This window comes from Oncorhynchus gorbuscha, linkage group LG07, assembly GCF_021184085.1.
Source record: "Oncorhynchus gorbuscha isolate QuinsamMale2020 ecotype Even-year linkage group LG07, OgorEven_v1.0, whole genome shotgun sequence".
NCBI lineage: Eukaryota > Metazoa > Chordata > Actinopteri > Salmoniformes > Salmonidae > Oncorhynchus > Oncorhynchus gorbuscha.
The window spans coordinates 18894449-18911440 of NC_060179.1; the positions used below are offsets into that span (position 1 = coordinate 18894449).

The 16992-nt window shown below is 42.9% G+C and overlaps 1 protein-coding gene across 1 annotated transcript in view; it reads right to left on the reverse strand.

Annotated features, from left to right (window-relative positions):
• Positions 1-15073, reverse strand: part of LOC124039593 (dipeptidyl aminopeptidase-like protein 6) — a 389264-nt gene extending 374191 nt beyond the window's left edge. The window contains exons 1-2 of the mRNA XM_046355735.1: positions 14589-15073; positions 14421-14495 (exon numbers count right to left, since the gene is read on the reverse strand). Coding sequence (XP_046211691.1) covers positions 14421-14477 — 57 coding nt within the window. The 5' untranslated portion in view covers positions 14478-14495; positions 14589-15073. The remainder of the gene's footprint in view (positions 1-14420; positions 14496-14588) is intronic.
• Between the last annotated feature and the right edge of the window lie 1919 nt (positions 15074-16992).

Below are 16992 nucleotides of genomic sequence, written 5' to 3' on the forward strand. Positions count from 1 at the left end.
GAAAACAAACATGTGCTTTTTGGTTTTTATTTAGGACTAGGGTTGGGCATTACAGTTAGCAGTGTGCTTAGAGTTAAGTTTAGAAGTCAAATCAAATTTTATGCCAGCTTGTGACCCCTCTGCAGAGCTGCCCCCAGAACAACATTCATGATGAAAAACGCTAACCTGCAAGAATGACAAGGGGGTGGGGGGGAACAGTGATGTCATACTGATCGACACAAAAGGTCACGTCAGCTGAGGTCTGTCAAAGCAGGTGGTGAGGCCCCTGGACAGTGTGTCACTGTGGATCTGAGAAGACGCCATGTCTTCTTATGAAGGCTACGCAAAGGAGTCGTCGGCTTTACTACTTCAATCTTTAGTAACAACCGATTTAATGTGTACAACCAATGCTAAACTGTACAGAATAGGACATTAACAATGATCAGTCTTAAAGTAACTGTCGAGTAAAATCTCACTTTTAAAAGTTAACATTCTGTTAACTGATACTTAAATAATGTTGTTGACTCATCCTACACTCGTATTTGTGGCCAAAGCATAAATTGGAGGAAAAAGGAAACATTTGAAATTATAATCCAATGCTCAAGAGTTAAACCCCATGTTCAATAATTTGCTCTTGGGTAGCAGTGGAAATCTAGCAATCTATATTTATCATCATACTTCCAGATGTTCCTACTATCGTCAGAGTTAAGCTTGTCATAAGATTATGACGTGCAATGAGATGCATTTCCTTCAGGGACTACTACAAACCCAGTGGTCCTACTGTAATCAGTGTGTCTTTCATCTAGAATGAGATCTCTCTGTGGCTGTCAACATTCTGAAAATAGAATGGCTACAGAGAGATTGGCCAAATAGAAAGCCTCCAGAGCTTTGGAGTTTTAAATAGATGCAATAGGAATCAAAACAAACTGGGTACCATTAGCATATGATACCGTATGCTAAGATACATGTAGATAATGTTGGCTGAAGACAGAAGAGTCTGGAGAGGGTTAGTCAGCTCCTATTCCCCTCCTGCTGGAATAAGTTCATGTGAATCCATTGCAATGACGTTCTAGCAGTTGTGGAGAGGGCTGGAGGGGCCCGTTCTAACCTGTCCAACCTAATGGTCTCATTAAGCACAGACTCAATCAGGTCCCCTTCTCCACACCTCCAACCCCTCTTCATAACCACGCTGACTTCTCTCCTCCCCCTTTCCCTTGTGACTCAATGCCCACATGTAAGGCAGTTCTCCACTCCCATAATGTGGGTCACAAGCTCAGCAAAGCAATGGAGAAAAATGTGCTTATGAAAAGATTAGGCTACTCATCTCATAAAATAAAAATTCAAAGAAAATTAGAAAAACCTAAACTGCAGATAATGATAATGATGGTGACTAAAGTTGTTACTTTACAAAGGGAATGACTGCAGCTAGGTAGAACAGCAAGGCAGGCACACAGTTACCGATGAGGAGTATGAAGAGTGCTTATGTTTTTTTTTTTGCATCAAGGTAACATAACTTAATGTTGACTGAAATACAAGCACACTAGATTAACAGTTTCAAGAAAAGTAGAAATAACAGGGAATGTCCCGGGGTTGGGCCTTGCAGTTAGGGTTTTATAAACTTGGAGGCATTACACATTATGCATGGATGCATCGGATCAATAAACATCTTGAACGTTGCTGCAACCCAGGGGATGAAACAGCTCACATGACTCACATCAGCATATAATCCATTAAAAATATATATCTGATGCACAACTGCTCAAATCATAAGCAACTCATATCCAGAAGCCCATGCCAAGCATCGTTATCTAACGAGGTTCTCGTTATCTGATATCCATTTGTTTTAGTTTGTTTTGTTTTTTTACCCCTTTTTCTCCCCAATTTCGTGGTATCCAATTGTTTTCAGTAGCTACTATCATGTCTCATCGCTACAATTCCCGTACGGGCTCGGGAGAGAGGAAGGTTGAAAGTCATGCGTCCTCCGATACACAACCCAACCAAGCCGCACTGCTTCTTAACACAGCGCGCATCCAACCCGGATGCCACCCGCTCCAATGTGTCGGAGGAAACACTGTGCACCTGGCAACCTTGGTTAGCGTGCACAGTAGAAGTTTAAATTCAGCAGTTTTTTTTCAGGATCATGATGAGCAAATAAATTCTGACAGAACGCACACAAGAACACAGGGACATATTCATTACAGAAACCATTTACTGCTTAAGAACCAAACGGAAGCACACCGCAAAACAAAGTTCCTATTAGACTGAATGATAGGATGACTCTGTCGGTGTGATCAAGCCGTTTCGGTTGCATTCGCATTATAGGCCCACCCATCTACCCCAACCATCCACCATAAACAGTGACGGTCGGTGCTGTTTAAGATGAGGGAGAACAATTGTTTTTTTATGAACATGGCCTTATTTCTATTAAAGCATATTGGATGACTGTCATTCATATTCCACTCAACCAGCTCAACGTAACATCAGTAGATTTAGGCTACTACATGATACTCTAATTTCCGTAGCCTATGAATTAAAGTTTACAACGTAGGTGCACACAGGTCGAGAGAAATATTGGGGGTGATTTTGTTCCGTTTGCTTCCATTTAAGAAGCGTTATTCAACAGAATCGGCAAAAATGAATACACCCCTGATCGCAGGCAAACAGTTAACTTTCATAGCCACATACAAACAGCTCGTTGTATTCCGTCTCGCATCTACGCACTCTCCTCCTCTCACCTTCTCCTTTCGATTGTGGACTTCAATGCAGAACACATCAACTGTCTGTGACCAAGCAAAAATAACTTTCCAAGCCAAACCTTCATATCATAACCGCTACACACAGCCTACATCGTTGTCACCATATTAGCTAAAGTAACATCATAGTCAACATTACTAATATAACTAACGCGTTAGTAAACCCGCTACAATAAGCTCCTTGGTCACCATAGCAGCACGCGCTCCAGCAGGTATATCTCACTGGTCACCCACATAGCCAATTCTTCTATTGGCCGCCTCTCCTTCCAGTTCTCTTGCTGCCAATGACTGGAACGAACTGCAAAAATCCCTTGAGCTGGAGACTCATATCTCCCTCACTAACTTTAAGCACCAGCTGTCAGAGCAGCTCACAGTTCACTGCATCTGTACATAGCCAATCTGTAAATAGCCCATCCAACTACCTCATCCCCATACTGTAATTATTTATTTATCTTGCTCCTTTGCACCCCAGTATCTCTACTTGCACATTCATCTTCTGCACATCTAGCATTCCAGTGTTTAATTGCTATATTGTAATTACTTCGCCACTATGGCCTATTTATTGCCTTAACTCCCTTATCCTACCAACATTTGCACATACTGTATATATACTTTTATCTACTGTATTATTGACTGTATATTTGTTTATTCCATGTGTAACTCTGTGTTGTTGTATGTGTCAAACTGCTTGGCTTTATCTTAGCCAGGTCGCAGTTGCAACTAGCCTACCTCGTTAAATAAAGGTGAAATTAAAAATTTAACAATCATGCAGTAAGTGTAAGCAGATTAGCAGTTACACCGGCGGGCACAAGTGGCAATCAATTTTTAAACCAGAAGCTTACCTTGACTTGGAAAAGATCCAGTGTTGGATAGTCATAGCATACTAACATAGCATACTAACTAACATAGCATTCCTCGGTTTGAGTTGGGTGTTTGAGTAGGCTAAACTAGCTGGCTGCATTTGTCACCTAACTAAGTGTAAGTGAAAAGAAATTACGAATTATAGCTATCTCGCTCTCTTTTGATCCTCCTTCCTTTTTGAAGAAATTAATTTGTTCAAAACTGTTTAACTATTGTCTTTCTCACTCTTTGAGTCAACTACTCACCACATTTTATGCACTGCAGCACTAGCTAGCTGTAGCTTATGCTTTCAGTACCAGATTAATTCTCTGATCATTTGATTGGGTACAAAATGTCAGTTCATGCTGCAAGAGCTCTGATAGGTTGAAAGATGTCCTCCGGAAGTTGTCATAGTGTAACGACTCTCCTCTTCTTCTGACGAGGAGTAAGAGATATCGGACCAATATGCAGTGTGGTAAGTGTCCATTTTAATATGTAAAACTGAACACTACAAAAATACAAAATAACAAAGTGAAAGAATAAACGAAAATCGAAACAGTCCCGTATGGTACAGACACAGGAAACAATCACCCACAACTCAAAAGTGAAACCAGGCTACCTAAGTATGCTTCTCAATCAGGAACAATGACTGACAGCTGCCTCTGATTGAGAACCATACCAGGCCAAACACAGAAATCCCAAATCATAGAAAAAGGACAATAAAGAACCCACCCAACTCACGCCCTGACCATACTAAAACAAAGACATAACCAAAGAACTAAGGTCAGAACGTGACACATAGTTAGTGTGTACGTCTTTGGAAGGGGGTGAGAACCATGAGCCTCCTAGGTTTTGTATTGAAGTCAATGTACCCAGAGGAGGACAGAAGCTAGCTGTCCTCCGGCTACACCACGGTACTACCCTACAGAGTGCTGGTGAGGCTACAGTATACAATCATTGCAAAGTTTGATTTAATCAATTATTTGGTGACATTAATATATTTTGCATAGTTGTATCTAAAAAGGATAAACTTTTTAAATGTTTTTCTGAAATTCACTGAGGAACATGGTCCTCCCACAGGAGCCTCCACTGACCCTTAAGTAACCATCTGTCTTATATAACCGTACCAAACATAACATACCATAATAGATTTACTTTGACTATGTTATGTCTAGTCTATTAGACCAGGCTGGGTAATTCTATGTCATGGATAGAGCAGGTACTCCTAATGTTTTGTACACTCAGTGTAGGTGCCGGTTAGGAGATAAGTTTGGTTTAGCAGGTGTCTATGACCTACAGATATCCACATATTGTAAAATCCAGACCGATGGACAGGGAGTTACGAATTATAGATTTGCTTTCAGTAAGAAACAAGTACCCCCCTAAAAGTTTTCAGCAGTTATTTTTCGGGCTCTGCATTGTAGGCCTTCCTTCAATTTGCAAGAGGCTGAATGTGTCTCACCGTAGAAAGCATCTGAGCGTGCGAAACAGCGCCCCTCTGTCTCTGAACTAGAGGTCGACCGACTAATCAGAATGGCCGATTAATTAGGGCCGATTTCAAGTTTTCTTTACAATCGGAAATCGATATTGTTGGACACCGATTTGGCCGATTTAAAACAAATGTACACCTTTATTTAACTAGGCAAGTCAGTTAAGAACACATTCTTATTTTCAATGACGGCCTAGGAACGGTGGGTTAACTGCCGCATTCAGGGGCAGAACGACAGATTTTCACCTTGTCAGCTCGGGGGATTCATTCTTGCAACCTTACAGTTAACTAGTCTAATGCTCTAACCACCTGCCTCTCATTGCACTCCACGAGGAGACTGCCTGTTACGTGAATGCAGTAACCCAAGGTAAATTGCTAGCTAGCATTAAACTTATCTTATAAAAAACAATCAATCAATCATAATCACTAGTTATAACTACACATGGTTGATGATATTACTAGTTTATCTAACGTGTCCTGCGTTGCATATAATCGATGCGTGGGGTATCGTTGCTCCAATGTGTACCTAACCATGAACATCAATGCCTTTCTTAAAATCAATACACAGAAGTATATATTTTTGAACCTGCATATTTAGCTAAAAAGAATCCAGGTTAGCAGGCAATATTAAGATGGCGTAGCAGTCAGACGTCTTGTCGTGTCGTGTCCCTTGTATATATCATTTTTTTTACACATATTTTCCCAATGTAGCTATTTTTTCTGAAGTATTTATATTTACTTTGGCTCCGGAACCCCTCAACTGAAGCTAGCCAGCTAACTACCAGCTATCACTACCAGCTATCAGTCAGCAAACCATTGCTAGCGGTCTTCAGCTAACCGGTCATCAGCTAACCTTTAGCTCAGAAAGCTCTCGCCAGTTCAAACAACGCGACTCTAACCAGAGCATAACGGACCTATTATTTTTTTCTATCCCTGGATTCCCACCGGATTCCCACCGCAAACGGAATATTTTCAGCTGGATCTTCACAACTAGCTAACTAGCTAACCGCAACCCCGGATGATTACTCCTGGCTAGCGTTTCCACCAACTTAGCTTGAAGCTAGCCCGGCCAGAGCTCCTGTGCTACCACCAAAACATACTCCTGGGCTACAATATCCGGACCCACGACCGGTCTATCGATGTCACCGCATGAAGAGGCATAAACAGACTCACCCCATCGCGACTCCCCCCAAAGGCTAACTTTCTAGCCCTTGCTATCTCCTTGCTTGCTAATTCGTCCTGCTTGTTTAGCCCCGGCCTACTAACTGTTAGCTTGTTAGCACAGGCCTGCTAACCGTCTGAATCACCGCGTCCCAAACACTCACTGGACCCATATTTACTTTCAATCTCTTCTCGATTTTTAATTTGTTTATACCTTCCGGTAACCTGCCTCACCCAATGTGATACGGAATCGCTATTATTTTTTATTTTTAGAACACACTCAAGAACCTCCAGAAGCTAACCAGCTAACTAGCTACGAGCTATTTAGTCATTGTTATCCACTACTAGCGGCTTTTTTTTGGGCACAGCCAGGCAGTTTTTATTTTTTTATTTTTTTAACCTGGATAATACTCGCCAGTCCAGATTCCCTGCCCCATCCACCGCTGCCCCCTGGACACTGATCACTTGGCTACATAGCTGATGCATGCTGGACTGTCCATTAATCACGGTACTCCATTTTGCTTGTTTATGTTTTATCTGTCGGCCCCAGCCGCACTCAGGCTCTGTGTGTAGATAATCCGGCCCTCCCTGCCTAGTCAACGCCATTTTACCTGCTGTTGTTGTGCTAGCTGATTAGCTGTTGTTGTGCTAGCTGATTAGCTGTTGTTGTCTCACCTACTGTTTTAGCTACTGTTTTAGCTAGCTCTCCCAATTCAACACCTGTGATTACTGTATGCCTCGCTGTATGTCTCTCTCAAATGTCAATATGCCTTGTATACTGTTGTTCAGGTTAGTTATCAGCCCCTAGTTCCACTCTTCATACCCCTGATACCTCCTTTGTCCCACCTCCCACACATGCGGGGACTTCACCCATTACAACCAGCATGTCCAGTGATACAACCTCTCTCATCATCACCCAGTGCCTGGGCTTACCTCCGCTGTACCCGCACCCCACCATACCCCTGTCTGCGCATTATGCCCTGAATATATTCTACCATGCCCAGAAATCTGCTCCTTTTATTCTCTGTCCCCAACGCCCTAGGCGACCAGTTTTGATAGCCTTTAGCCGCACCCTCATTCTACTCCTCCTCTGTTCCGCGGGTGATGTGGAGGTAAACCCAGGCCCTGCATGCCCCCAGGCACCCTCATTTGTTGACTTCTGTGACCGAAAAAGCCTTGGTTTCATGCATGTCAACATCAGAAGCCTCCTCCCTAAGTTTGTTTTACTCACTGCTTTAGCACACTCTACTAACCCTGATGTCCTTGCCGTGTCTGAATCCTGGCTCAGGAAGGCCACCAAAAATTCTGGGATTTCCATACCCAACTATAACATTTTCCATCAAGATAGATTTCCATACCCAACTATAACATTTTCCATCAAGATAGAACTGCTAAAGGGGGAGGAGAGATAGCCTGCAAAGTAATGTCATACTTTCCAGGTCCATACCCAAACAGTTCGAACTACTAATTTTGAAAATTACTCTCTCCAGAAATAAGTCTCTCACTGTTGCCACCTGCTACCGACCCCCCTCAGCTCCCAGCTGTGCCCTGGACACCATTTGTGAATTTATCGCCCCCCATCGAGCTTCAGAGTTTGTTCTGTTAGGTGACCTAAACTGGGATATGCTTAACACCCCGGCAGTCCTACAATCTAAGCTAGATTCCCTCAATCTCACACAAATCATCAAGGAACCCACCAGGTACAACCCTAAATCTGTAAACAAGGGCACCCTCATAGACGTCATTCTGAACAACTGGCCCTCCAAATACACCTCCGCTGTCTTCAACCAGGATCTTAGCGATCACTGCCTCATTGCCTGTATCCGCTACGGAGCCGCAGTCAAACGACCACCCCTCATCACTGTCAAACGCTCCCTAAAATACTTCTATGAGCAGGCCTTTCTAATTGACCTGGCCCGGGTATCCTGGAAGGACATTGACCTCATCCCGTCAGTTGAGGATGCCTGGTCATTATTTAAAAGTAACTTCCTCACCATTTTAGATAAGCATGCTCCGTTCAAAAAATGCAGAACTAAGAACAGATATAGCCCTTGATTCACTCCAGACCTGACTGCCCTCGACCAGCACAAAAACATCCTGTGGCGGACTGCAATAGCATCGAATATTCGGGGAAGTCAGGAACCAATACACGCAGTCAGTCAGGAAAGCTAAGGCCAGCTTCTTCAGGCAGAAGTTTGCATCCTGTAGCTCCATCTCCAAAAAGTTCTGGGACACTGTGAAGTCCATGGAGAACAAGAGCACCTCCTCCCAGCTGCCCACTGCACTGAGGCTAGGTAACACGGTCATCACCGATAAACCCATGGTTATCGAAAACTTCAACAAGCATTTCTCAACGGCTGGCCATGCCTTCCGCCTGACTACTCCAACCTCGGCCAACAGCTCCCCCCCCGCAGCTACTCGCCCAAGCCTCTCCAGGTTCTCCTTTACCCCAATCCAGATAGCAGATGTTCTGAAAGAGTTGCAAAACCTGGACCCGTACAAATCAGCTGGGCTTGACAATCTGGACCCTCTATTTCTGAAACTATCCGCCGCCATTGTCGCAACCCCTATTACCAGCCTGTTCAACATCTCTTTCATATCGTCTGAGATCCCCAACGATTGGAAAGCTGCCGCAGTCATCCCCCTCTTCAAAGGGGGAGACACCCTTTACCCAAACTGTTACAGACCTATATCCATCCTGCCCTGCCTATCTAAGGTCTTCGAAAGCCAAGTCAACAAACAGGTCACTGACCATCTCGAATCCCACCGTACCTTCTTTGCTGTGCAATCTGGTTTCCGAGCTGGTCACGGGTGCACCTCAGCCACGCTCAAGGTACTAAACGATATCATAACCACCATCGATAAAAGACAGTACTGTGCTGCCTGTGACTGGAACGAATTGCAAAAATCGCTGAAGTTGAAGACTTTTATCTCCCTCACCAACTTCAAACATCTGCTATCTGAGCAGCTAACCGATCGCTGCAGCTGTACATAGTCTATCGGTAAATAGCCCACCCATTTTCACCTACATCATCCCCATAATGTTTTTATTTATTTACTTTTCTGCTCTTTTGCACACCAATATCTCCACCTGTACATGACCATCTGATCATTTATCACTCCAGTGTTAATCTGCAAAATTGTAATTATTCGCCTACCTCCTCATGCCTTTTGCACACAATGTATCTAGGCTCCCCTTTTTTTCTACTGTGTTATTGACTTGTTAATTGTTTACTCCATGTGTAACTCTGTTTTGTCTGTTCACACTGCTATGCTTTATCTTGGCCAGGTCGCAGTTGCAAATGAGAACTTGTTCTCAACTAGCCTACCTGGTTAAATAAAGGTGAAATAAAAAAATTTAAAAAAGAATTAACCAGGTGAAATTGTGTCACTTCTCTTGCGATCATTGCACGCAGAGTCAGTGTATATCCAATAGTTTGGGCCGCCTAATTTGCCAGAATTTTACGCAATTATGACATAACATTGAATATTGTGTAATGTAACAGGAATATTTAGACTAATGGATGCCACCCCTTAGATAAAATACGGAACGGTTCCGTATTTCACTGAAAGAATAAACGTCTTGTTTTCGAGATGATAGTTTCCGGATTCGACCATATTAATAACCTAAGGCTCATATTTCTGTGTGTTATTATGCTATAACTAAGTCTATGATTTGATAGAGCAGTCTGACTGAGCGGTGATAGGCAGCAGCAGGCTCGTAAACATTCATTCAAACAGCACTTTCGTGCGTGTTGCCAGCAGCTCTTCGTTGTGCGTCAAGCATTGCGCTGTTTATGACTTCAAGCCTATAATCTCCCGAGATAAGGCTTGTGTAACCAATGTGAAATGGCTAGCTAGTTAGCGGGGTGCGCGCTAATAGCGTTTCAAACATCACTCGCTTTGAGACTTGGAGTGGTTGTTCCCCTTGCTCTGCATGGGTAACGCTGCCTCGAGGGTGGCTGTTGTCGTTGTGTTCCTGGCAATACTAAAGTGCCTATAAGAACATCCAATAGTCAAAGGCTAATGAAATACAAATGGTAGAGAGAAATGTTCCTATAATTCCTATAATAACTACAACCTAAAACTTCTTACCTGGGAATATTGAAGACTCATGTTATTATTATTTATTATTATTAAAAGGAACCACCAGCTTTCATATGTTCTCATGTTCTGAGCAAGGAACTTAAACGTTAGCTTTCTTACATGGCACATATTTACTTTCTTCTCTAACACTTTGTTTTTGCATTATTTAAACCAAATTGAACATGTTTCATTATTTATTTAAGGCTAAATTTATTTTACTGATGTATTATATTAAGTTAAAATAAGTGTTCATTCAGTATTGTTGTAATTGTCATTATTACAAATAAATTTTAAAATCGGCCAATTAATCAGTATCTGCTTTTTTTGGTCCTCCAATAATCGGTATCGGTCGACCTCTACTCTGGATGTGTAGACATTTATCTGATGCTGTCTGGTCCAAAACAATATGATATTGTTGCCACCCATTGCATTGAATTCAAGGGAAGCCAGCAAGCAAACGTATAAAATAGCCCATCAGCGTTGAGCTAAACTGAGTGAGCTCAACTGTGAATGGTCCTGGTGCACAAAAAAAAGTGTCAAGGGAAGCCAGTTTGGATTTGGCGACACTCCTATTAAATTGCATTGAGAGCATACGTAATAGACAGAAACAACTTCAATTGTTGCATCTCATTGTGTTGTTGTCCTCCAGGGGCTAGGTAGCTAGCTAAAATTGGCCCTTTCCTAAATTAGCCATGGATGGAGTTAGGGATTTGGACTTGCGGTTTTACTTCATTCTCCATACTGGCCAATGATTCTAACGGAGATTCTGATCCATCCATCAATTCATACATTGTCCCCCTGGCCTGAGAGAATGGAATTTCAATATGTAGCTAGATGTAGATGGCTAATGTTAACTAGCTAAAGTTGCCCATGAAAGTAAGTTAGGCTAGCGAACAAGCATTTTAGCCAGGTATGTCACGGCTGTCTTCGACCTCCTCATCTGACGAGGGGAAGCGAGAAGAATCGGAGGACCAATACACAGCGTGGTAAGTGTTCGTCATTTTAATTTAAAAAACAGAACACTACAAAATGACAACCGTGACGCTAATAAACAATAGTGCTGACACAAACACTACACACAGACAATCACCCACAACCCACAATGACAAAACAGGCTACCTAAATATGGTTCCCAATCAGAGACAACGACTAACACCTGCCTCTGATTGAGAACCATATCAGGCCAAACACAGAAACAGACAAACTAGACATCCAACATAGAATGCCCACTCAGATCACACCCTGACCAAACAAAACAGAAACATACAAAGCAAACTATGGTCAGGGCGTGACAAGGTATCCTAAGACAACAAAAAATACGCGTGCGTTACTGTATGACAGTGATAGGTTGTTTTGTCAAAATGAAAAAGATGAGGATGGCATTGGCGTTTCTCTACAAGTAGGGTGAGTAAACCTGTTTTTCTACTTGCAGGAACAGGCATGCACACAAATCAGAAACATGGACAGCCACATCATATTTAGCTTACGTTGATTGGAGTAAATACACTGCTCAAAAAATAAAGGGAACACTTAAACAACACAATGTAACTCCAAGTCAATCACACTTCTGTGAAATCAAACTGTCCCCTTAGGAAGCAACACTGATTGACAATACATTTCACATGCTGTTGTGCAAATGAAATAGACAACAGGTGGAAATTATAGGCAATTAGCAAGACACCCCCAATTAAGGAGTGGTTCTGCAGGTGGTGACCACAGACCACTTCTCAGTTCCTATGCTTCCTGGCTGATGTTTTGGTCACTTTTGAATGCTGGCGGTGCTTTCACTCTAGTGGTAGCATGAGACGGAGTCTACAACCCACACAAGTGGCTCAGGTAGTGCAGCTCATCCAGGATGGCACATCAATGTGAGCTGTGGCAAGAAGGTTTGCTGTGTCTATCAGCGTAGTGTCCAGAGCATGGAGACGCTACCAGGAGACAGGCCAGTACATCAGGAGACGTGGAGGAGGCCGTAGGAGGGCAACAACCCAGCAGCAGGACCGCTACCTCCTCCTTTGTGCAAGGAGGAGCAGGAGGAGCACTGCCAGAGCCCTGCATAATGACCTCCAGCAGGCCACAAATGTGCATGTGTCTGCTCAAACGGTCAGAAACAGACTCCATGGGGTGGTATGAGGGCCCGACGTCCACAGGTGGGGGTTGTGCTTACAGCCCAACACCGTGCAGGATGTTTGGCATTTGCCAGAGAACACCAATATTGGCAAATTCGCCACTGGCACCCTGTGCTCTTCACAGATGAAAGCAGGTTCATACTGAGCACATGTGACAGACATGACAGAGTCTAGAGACGCCGTGGAGAACGTTCTGCTGCCTGCAACATCCTCCAGCATGACCGGTTTGGCGGTGTGTCAGTCATGGTACGGGGTGGCATTTCTTTGGGGGGCCACACAGCTCTCCATGTGCTCGCCAGAGGTAGCCTGACTGCAATTAGGTACCGAGATGAGATCCTCAGACCCCTTGTGAGACCATATGCTGGTGCGGTTGGCCCTAGGTTCCTCCTAATGCAAGAACTCATGTGGCTAGAGTGTGTCAGCAGTTCCTGCAAGAGGAAGGCATTGATGCTATGGACTGGCCCGCCCGGTGATTTGATGATGTGGAAATGTAGAATTTGAAATGGTGCTGGAATAAAGGAGGCTGCTCCTGTTTTCTTTGCGACTCGAGGTAACTCTCCGTGGTTCTAAATCAATAGTTGTTTAGTGATCCGAAAATGTCGGAAACATTAACTTCATTGATCATGCTGTAGTTCATGTAACAAAGTAATATGCTTTGTGGACTTCACCGGACATAGGTTGCTCTCTGGTTTTGTGATGAAACAAAGGTTTGGTTGAATTTATTCAACGGTGTGAGTTATCTGGCCCAAATGTATTATTTGGGGCTTGGGCCGATTGGGGCTACTCTCTGGCAGATGATTACACAGGCAATTTTATATAATTAACATTTCATTATTTATTTATTTTTTCCATATCTTCGTCATTGTTTCTGTGATCAAAAAATACAATTAACATCATAAAGAAATTATTTAAGAGTCCTACGTAGTATTTTAGTATTTTGATACTTTGTTTAAGGCAATTGATAAGCATTAAAAACTTTGTGGATGGAACCTCCTGAGTGGTGCAGCGGTCTAAGACACTGCATCGCAGTGCAAACTGCGTTTCTACAGCTGCTGGTTCAAGACCCATGCTAACCGGGAGACCAGTGAAGCGATTCACAATTGGCCCAGCGTCGTCCGGGTTAGGGGAGGGTTTGGCCCAGCCGGGATGTCCTTGTCCCTTAGCGACCCCTGTGGTGGGCTAGACGCATGCACACTGACACGGTCATTTATTTGTGGATGGGTATAATTTGTATGTATAAAATGTAGAATAGTATTATTTAAAATTACTAAACAGGGTAATTTTGTATACATATATTTAAATCGGGCGCTTCTGGGGGGATTCTGGTAAGATGCCGCCATAATCAGTAGACAGAAACAGCCCGATGTACTTGGGTTAATTCTGGGCAGTCATTCATTTTGATTCCGGGCCGAGTCGACACCCCTATCTGGGACGATTGAACAGTTCCGGCCCCCCAGAAGACGGCCGCTTCTGGGCCGATTCCTCATTGCTAGCTGGGCTATATATCACGGTCGCAAAGCATATGAACTAACAGGTTACAGAGCGAACAACGCAATTTTCACAACACATAGGTTGCAATACGGCTTTTTTTCTGTCTTCCCCAATAATTTTACCCATGCACCGCTGGTGGGCCTAACCACCTAGGCCGCCCATGCGCAGAAGCGCAGCGTCCTTTATTAGGATGCTGTCAGGCCATATTCTGGTTCAACTGCTTCCATACATTCTACAGTAGCCTAAGTGGAAGGAATCCCTAAAATACATGACTATTTATATAGCCTAGGCTACTGTATGTGAAATATGTATTTAGGGCACCGTTATCCCATAAAAGGAATTTGCAAAACAATAGTCCAGTGAACGCATAGGAAAATATAGAAGCAATGTCATATTCTCAGTTCAGTTGATGGTTGATGATTGCTTGTGATAGCCTACCTTGCAATAGCCCAAACCCGCTTTACAATAGTCCTAATAATAGAAAAGACTTACATTCCCTGCTTTTGAACACCTCCGGTATGTCTGTGTTGCTCCTGCTGTTTGATTCATGGTTGACAATTAAAACTCCTGTGAAATGAAAGAAAATATGTTCGTCTTGTTCTCAAGGCTAAAAGTCCAAAATGAATCACTGTGGACAACACAATAAATTAACAAACATACCTGGATATAGCCTACTTGACCGCTGTAGTTGTTCTCCATAAGCTGGCGTCTTCTTGGTTTGAAAACGTTTTCGGTATAGCCTAGTTGTCGGCTATCTATTTTCAGAGACAAAGTTTCACCCAATGTGTTCCACAACATCTACGGGAGTGTATACTAAACAGTTGTTGCAAACAGCTCGAGCGTCTATTTGGCGGCAAAAGCTCCCTCGAACTCTCTCGCTGGAAATAAACTCCAATGTCAAGAAAGCAAATATAACGAAAACCACAAGAAAGCTTCATATACATATACGAAGCCCTTTAATAAATGTGTCTTTGTTGAGCTGGAATTATTTATATAATCTACTTTATTCGACGAAATGATATCAAACAAACTTCAATGCCTTGGATATCAGAGCAGGTCCGCACCTGAAGAGCATGACAGGCGCTATAAAATAAAATAAAAGTAACCTATGTGACCATTAAATGAAAATGTCGTCGAAGAATGAAGCATGAACGTTGTGCTGACTCCAGCCTTGGGTTGAAAGTAAAGCATGGGCTGGGAAATGCTACAGTCTTTGCTTTTCCATTCTACTCGCTGTTCTGTCGAGAGGTGGCACACGAACCTAGAAACTGTAGGGAGAGATGACTGCGCTGCAGATGTAGCCTACAGTATAAGCAATACCATGCATAAGGACGTCTACTATTGTGTTTGTCTGTAACAATATCTGTACGTACTGTATATCAACCAACGTAGTCGTTTGGAATATATAATGGCTTAAATAGTTGCACACCAATGCCAACCCTTTTTGCCAAATGTATTTGTCATAAATACTGCATGTCCCTTCAGTGGTGATACCAATGGTATTCATATTGCAAGCATCCCCAGCTGTCTTAGAAGTGTTAAACGCGATCAATATCGTTTGAATGGGAACTCATGAGTGACCTTTACGCCATTCGTCTTCTAATTGGCATACCAGCCTAATGTAGATGAGCTGAGGGAAGCTAACATAAAGCATATCTCCAGTGCAAGGTTATTATATATAGTAAACGAAAACTTAAAATAAAACTAAAATTGAAAAAAACATTTAGTAAACTGAAACTGACAGACAGTCGCTGTCTAATGTGGTACCGTGCCTTCTCAACCTTGAGGCACACTTGCAGTCAATGAGTGTTGCAAAACAGTTGGCACAGGTTCTCCTGAAGTCACTGCATGAGCGCTTCGCATGCATACTGAATCCTCTGTCAGTCAACCCCTGCATTAGCTAGCCTGATGGTCCCAAGTTTGTTAATGCCACTTTGCTCAACAAAGATGAAGCCACTGATGAGGGAAGCGGTCTTTTGTATATAGAAAAAACATCAAAAAATGAATGGCAAAAAAACGTTTTACATCACGAAACTAACCTTGCTCCAGTGTTAAATTAATTGTGACAATTACAATCATCATCATTTTTGATGTGATGCCATGTTAGAGCATATCAAATGCAATGAACTGTAACGAATGTTGGAAAGACAGAACTAATAGAAGGACAGGACAGGTGTGACTGCTGTTGCATTCCATGCTTGCCAATTAGTCATTATTAAGCACTTGAGTAAGCTTATTAGACTGACATGGAAATGTGAATGTGGCCTTTCCCAAGCTTTACTTGGACTATCTGCATTGCTGTTAACTATTAACTGCATCGGTACAGTGTGCTGTGCTGAAGCAGAGAGAACAATCTAGGGAGCTCATCACCAGTGATGTACTTGGCCATATGCTTTACACTCTGTAGCGCCTTGCAGTCAGATGCCAAGCAGTTGCCATACTAAGCGGTGATGCAGCCAGTCAATATGCTCTCAGTGGTGCAGCTGTAGAGCTTTTTGAGGATCTGAGGGCCCATGCCAAATCTTTTCAGTCTCCTGAGGGGGAAGAAGAGTTGTCAACCAACTTCAATTCAACCTAAAAGCAACCACAAATTGAACCATGTCATTGGATTTAGGTTAAAAGTTGGGTGAAAAAAAGACACATGCCCAAATCCAATCAGTTGTACATGTCGATTCGACGTCATCACATTGAATTTATTTGTTGAAATGACGTGGAAGCAGCATGGGTTCAACCAGTTTGTGCCCAGTGGGACACACATCATTTAAGCCTTGCTGTCATTGTCATGGACGCAACCATGAGTATCAGAATATAATAAGGCTTTTTATCATCTTTTACACGCACTGACACAGACAGAATGAAAACCACATTTTTAACATGAGAAGTTGAAAGGTATGAGTATAACATCAGATAAGGACCCCAGGTCACAATGAGAAGCTGGATTTAAACTCTCGTTTTCGTACCACCTCTCAATCTGCCTGCAGGGGATTCTCATTCTCCACAGCATCTCAACCCCCCACCATTAAAGCCCTATTGATTGCTGAGCTTACAGGGCATTCGGGAAAGT